The sequence below is a fragment of the Prosopis cineraria genome, unplaced genomic scaffold, assembly GCF_029017545.1.
Source record: "Prosopis cineraria cultivar Desert tree isolate PC_DT_omini unplaced genomic scaffold, ASM2901754v1 PC11, whole genome shotgun sequence".
NCBI lineage: Eukaryota > Viridiplantae > Streptophyta > Magnoliopsida > Fabales > Fabaceae > Prosopis > Prosopis cineraria.
Genome location: NW_026555342.1, coordinates 12,145,989 through 12,152,021, shown reverse-complemented (window position 1 = coordinate 12,152,021; position 6,033 = coordinate 12,145,989). Strand labels below are relative to the sequence as shown.

General features: G+C 33.3%; 1 protein-coding gene across 1 annotated transcript; it reads right to left on the bottom strand.

Moving 5' to 3' along the window:
* Positions 1-1,898: 1,898 nt before the first annotated feature.
* Positions 1,899-4,473, bottom strand: LOC129285121 (5'-adenylylsulfate reductase 3, chloroplastic-like). The gene is made up of 5 exons (XM_054920680.1): positions 4,316-4,473; positions 4,039-4,194; positions 3,793-3,913; positions 2,532-3,339; positions 1,899-2,414 (listed from the first exon to the last, which is right to left on the bottom strand). The coding sequence occupies exons 1-5, from the start codon at positions 4,401-4,403 to the stop codon at positions 2,184-2,186; spliced, it is 1,404 nt and encodes a 467-aa protein (XP_054776655.1). The 5' UTR covers positions 4,404-4,473; the 3' UTR covers positions 1,899-2,183.
* Positions 4,474-6,033: the final 1,560 nt, after the last annotated feature.

Genomic DNA, 6,033 nt, shown 5'->3' with positions numbered 1-6,033 from the left:
TAATAAATATAAAATTATTTATTAATAAAGATATTTTTTAAAAAAATAATAATTATATTTTAAAAAATTAAAAATACCTTACATTTTTTAACATTCAATTCATTTAGAAACGCCTTATATTTTAAAAGAAGAGAAGTATTATTTTTTAAAAATTGCTCTTAATTAGAAGTATACTCCCTCCAGTTAACCTTTTAGTTTAAAAATAATTTTTAATTTAAAATATAAAATATTTTGTAATAATTAAATTACTCTGTTCAATTTTATTCTTTTTTTATTAACGTGAATATATTTAATATAGTTAAATTATTATTTAACATTAAGGGTAAAAATAAAAATACATATTATTTTTTTATTATATCAAGAAAAAACTAATGTTACTTAATATGTATGAAATGGTTAAAAATATCTTACAATAAAGATCGAAGGGAAAAATTAATAACATTTTCTAATTTAGACAATTTATTAAATAAAGATAACATGAAAAGAATGTATAATTTTAAAATTATTAACTAATTTATTAAAAGATAAAAATTAGTTAAAAGTGCTTTGTAATATTTAAGGAAGGAAATATATGAAACCCTATTAAAATTTAAAATAAAAATAAAAAGAAAGAAATGTGTAGTATACAATAAGTAATAAAATCAGTAAAGATAAAATTGAAAGATGATAATAAATAATACTCTCTTCATTAAAAATTGTAAAGCATTTTTAATCAAATCTTACCCTCCAATAAAGTAGTTACCTACTTTAAACTAATCCTATCTTTTCATATTTATTTCTATTAAAAATCATATAAATATTTATTAATAGAGATACTTAAAAAAAAGATAATAATTACATCTCAAAAAACTAAAATATCTTATATTTTTTAATGGAGAGAATAATTCTTTATATTCCTTAATACTAAGATCCAAAAAATCCTCTTTTTTTTTGTTGATAAATAAAAGATGTCTTATAATAAAAATACGAGGAAGTTTGAGGAAATTATGTTGTGTTTCCTCATGATTGCTCAAGGGGGGAAAATTTCCCGATCCAGCATGAGCGTCGTAAGAAAACATGAGTACATGCGAATATGAAGCGTATGAAAGTTCAGAAAACAGTATGATTTAAATATGTAAGGGTAATTTTTTTTTTTTTTGGCAGGAATATGTAAGGATAATTTGAATAATAGTACTATACTGAATATAAAGGCAGGATGCTACCCCGGAAAAAAAAAATGAAGGCAGGATTTGAATAGCCAAGTCAATCACTCGCTTCTCCTTTTATCAGTCTGCGGATTGAAATCGCTACAAGCCTGCAACCACCCTACTTGGACCACAATACAACACTCCATGATGATTTCTCAATTACATAATTAAATATCTTAATTCTTTAAGGTTCAGCCCGCCACCAAAAAAAAAAAAAAAGTCCTGCTCCCAAGTCTCAACCGCCGTATGGATCGCAATTCCTTTATTTGACCAAGCACAAGGTTCCGCGTCATAACCAATGATATCATGGCACAAAAAATGCTGTTTTCCAAGTTCGAACTAGTAGCATCATATTCGAATTCAAATAAATTCCCTTCATCGTCCATGATGTTTTCAACTTTTTTTTCGCCTGACTATAATGTCTCTAAACAAAAGTGAAATCGACAACCCAGTTTTTGTAGTATTCACAGGAGGGAAAGTAGCAGTAGCTTCAATTTTTGTCTACACTTCCAAAGTAGTAAAGTGTCATTTACCTTTGTATTTTATTTTTGTGTGTAAGTTCTGATACTATAAATACTTTGAATTTTGCCTTTGATGTTTTTATGGAAGTATCATTCATCTCTTTAAGATGTAGTGTGCAATCTTCCCTCAATAACAGAGTCTATATGACTCATCCAATTACTTGACAGTATTATAATAGAGCAAGAAGGGTAATGTTAAAAAGACCATTTATTTAGAGAGCAGGAATAAAAGCTCCTCTTTGCCGAATACGTGCTACCATCAAACATTGAGAGAACTCATCTAGAAATATACATAAACGCAACCCATTTCTTTTCCTAAATTTGAGTCAAAACTTGCCCTTCCCACTTCATAACGAGTCACCAAAAATCTCTTAATGGATGACTATCAATGCTATGCGAGGCAAAGTTGCACATGTATCTTCGGTTGAAATGAAAACACAAACAATCAACGGTTCATTGATTGATTAGATATTCATTATCGCAGGGCATTAACAAAGGCCATCAATGAATCAACGTCTCTCTTCTCAGAAGGGTATTTTATAGGCCGAGAACAATGTTTTGGGAAGAACAATATCGTGGGGAAGCTTCCTAGCCCCAGTTGTTGTTTTGCAAAATCCTTGTGCTCTCCGTCTGCTCTGAACTTGCCAACCTTAATACCTGATCCTTCCAACTTCTCTGCCAAGTCAACGTAGGATTCCTCCATGGCCTGTTGGAATTCGAAATAAAATTATCAACACACAATGAAAACTTGATTCTAATTTCTAAATCAACCAGAGTAAGATAGACTTTAATAGAATGGAATGCTTTGGGAAAAAAAGTATACCTGGCAGAAGGGGCACCATGGTGCATAAAGCACAACAAGCCATGGCTCTTTTCGGATCTCCAATTTCACCAGATTCTCGATTCCGGTCCTGCTCAAGCTGACCACACTCTGGGAGTTAAAAATGTCTGCCACTGTGGCATTTGCATGGGCAGTGCCATTTCCATTCCCACCAAACTGGGCACCATCTTCCTGTTTGATATTTCCTTTGTGAAGACCACACTCCTTGGCTTTGGCATCTTCCCACCACCACCTTCCCTCCCTTTCATGTTGCCCAGGTAAAACTGGCCTTGTGCATGGCTCACAACCAATTGAAACGTATCCTTGTGAATGTAATTCATTAACAGGCACATTCATGGTCCTAAGGAAGTTCCATATGTCATGACCTTTCACGTTAGCCACCGGGTTCCACTTTACCAGGCTGCCGATTCCACCATCCAGTCCTTCAAAAACTGGATCAACCTGAACAACAGGGATCTCGGACCTTGTTCCAGGGGATTGATCTTTCCTTTGCCCAGTGATCCATGCCCTGAGGCCCTTAAGGGCTCTCCGTAAGGGTCTTACCTTCCTCACTCGGCAGCACTCTTGGTGGCCATCCTCATAGAATGAGAAGAGCCCCTTACTTCTTACCAATGCCTGAACCTCAACTGCATCTGGGAACATGTACTCAATGTGAATATTGTAATGCTTCTCAACTGCATCAAAAAGCCTATAAGTTTCTGGGTTCAGTCTTCCAGTGTCCAGACTGAACACCCTGAAGGGGCGGCCCGTCAAATGTGCATACTCAATTAAAGCTACGTCTTCGGCACCACTGCAAATGAAAAGCTTATCATTACAATCTAGATAACAGGTTGAGAAATTCTGTAACTACATAGATTTATAAGCATCTGCAGTTCTCAATCAGTCACAACTGAAATATAATTAGCATATTTTTTTTAGAAACAGAAGCCACCAAGCAGATCTTAGGTAGATATAAAACTACTTCATGAAAAAGAGATAATTCATTCACCAAGAAAAAGCTGCGAATTTTTAACTCAACAGTTGCCATCAATAGAATTTAGATTACAAGAAAGAATTTTTACCAACGAGGCTACTTCAACTAGCCAGCAAGTTTGAATATTAATAATGATAAAAGATAACGTAGGAAGGTAATTTTCAACAGTATTGACATGATCAGAGAGCTGAAAATAGGACAATATTCATCGAATGACCGGCAATTTTTTGAAAAATTCATAATCAGAACCAAATGGATTGTAATAGCCACCTGAAAGCAATAGCTATGTCGTTGCCAAATTGTTCCAAGGCCGTATCCATTATTTCAAGAGGGGAGGCATTTTCAAGGTCTGAAGCTAATTGCTCATAATCTAACTCTTTGCCATCTACCTCTGCAAATCACGCACAGAAAATGGTCAGCACATTCGAATTGGTTAAAGTTGATTTCTACAAGGAATCATTTCCCGTAAACTTTTCATTGAAAATTAAGTATAAATATACAGCACAAGACAACTACCAGGAGCAACGATAGCTGCTGCAAGGGGCACAACTGAATCCTTCCGTTGAGGTTCGGCATGTACAGGTTTCACCAGGCCATGTCTTTGTGACAAATTCACAGCCCCGGATGAAACATGCGGTTTATCCAAAATCCAAAAAGAGCCAAATTGCGAGGCTGAAATGTGGAAATTAACGCATTAAAACCCAATGCTACGCATCTAACTAATGAAAACTCCCACCATTAACAAGCAATTGATTCCGAAAATTTTCTCCTTTGGACGAAAAACGATTATTACCTTTAGGCTCAGAGGAAGAACTGAAACGCGGGAAACTTGAATTAGAAACCGCGGATGAAGAAGAAGAAGAGGTAACAGCAAGCGCCATGATTGAAATCTCAACGAATTGAAATCGGTGTTCGGTTCTGTGTAATGCGTGGGAAGGATTGGCTGCTCTCTATAAAAAGAGGAAGCAGAGCTTATGCGTCTGAGGTTGATTGAACCTGGACGCAATTTTGGGGAAGGGGGTTGTGCTTGCCTGGCAAAAGATCATTGGGTGAGAGAAAACCCATGGCTCATGGCTTCCGTCAGGTCAGGTCAGGTCAGGCGGCGAGGTTTGAGGTGGCAAGAGCGGCTCAGTCATTTCCCGGATTCTTCTACGGCTCTGCCTCTTCTTTTTTTAATTTTTAATCTGAAATTGGTCATTTTTTAAAGTTAAGAAAATTTATGTTTAAAAGGCCACCAAGCTTCCAAAACCGAAGTGACCCACTATGGTTAAGTTGTTTCTATTTATTTTTTAAATTATTTGTATCTATTTATTTTTTAAATTATTTTTAATTTTTAATAGAAAAAACATAATTGTACGTTTTTACATTTTACTCATATTTTATTATATGTCTCTATATTTTTTTTGTCGATGTTTTAAGTTTGTATGCTTTATTCATTTAAAGATCTAAAATATTAAAAAATAAAAATATATGAACCTAAAATACTAAAAAAAATATAAAGATCTATAATAAAATATGAGGAAAATGTAATCCACCCATAGATGTAGGATCATCTTGAATTCTGATATATCTTGACACTTGTAACCCTTGCATGGTTTTGTCCATGTTTTTATTCCAAAAAAAGAAAAAACTTACATGTCATTGGCTACAAAATTATAAACTCAAAACAGTGTGTTTTATAAGAAGGCTTTGATGTCATTATGATTGGATGCAAATGGCATTTCCATGTATTTTCATAACAAAAGATACACAATTGTGGTGATATTATTGTCTCTTACATTATGTTGGTGACATAAAATTTTAATAAAAAAGATTTAATTAAAAGAGTAAAGAAAATTTATTAAAATATTTTAACTTCACTTCTCTAATTTTTTTAAAATCAAACTCCTTAGATTTTTTTTTTTGCTTTAAAAAACTCATTAGAATTTTATCTCTCCTCCATTACCCTCCGATCAAATAGACCCCTGGCGTGTTTGTCACAAAATATTATTCTATGGGACTACAGTCATAGGAAAATAACTTTAAGCAAAAGACAAGGTAATTTTATGGTTAACTATGAATTAGAGAGTTGGTTTCTATGTCATAGATCAAGTGTGGATTAGAAAAATGATGATAGTTTTAAATGAAATAGTATATAAAATATCAGTGATGAAAAGCCAAAATTGTGAAACTGGCATATTCTCGATTTTATTTTTTTATGTAGCATGGTGTTCTTTAAACAGTGGAATCTGGTCCACGTGCATTTTTTAAAAATGGTTGTTGGAAGCTTATGATCGATATGGTCCATAGAGGCACTGGAGCCCGATACCAAAAAGCCTCACATCGTCTGTTTTCCATTCCTCTGTTTTCCATTTTTTTTTTAGGATGATGTTTTGAAAATCAAATTGAAATTTTTTTTAGAGTAAATTGAAGATGATGCAATATAAATTAGAATCCGAGATAAGTATTTAATAAAAAAAGTATACAAAATATTGTTAGAATTTGATCCTAAAGAATGAATTTATGATGAAA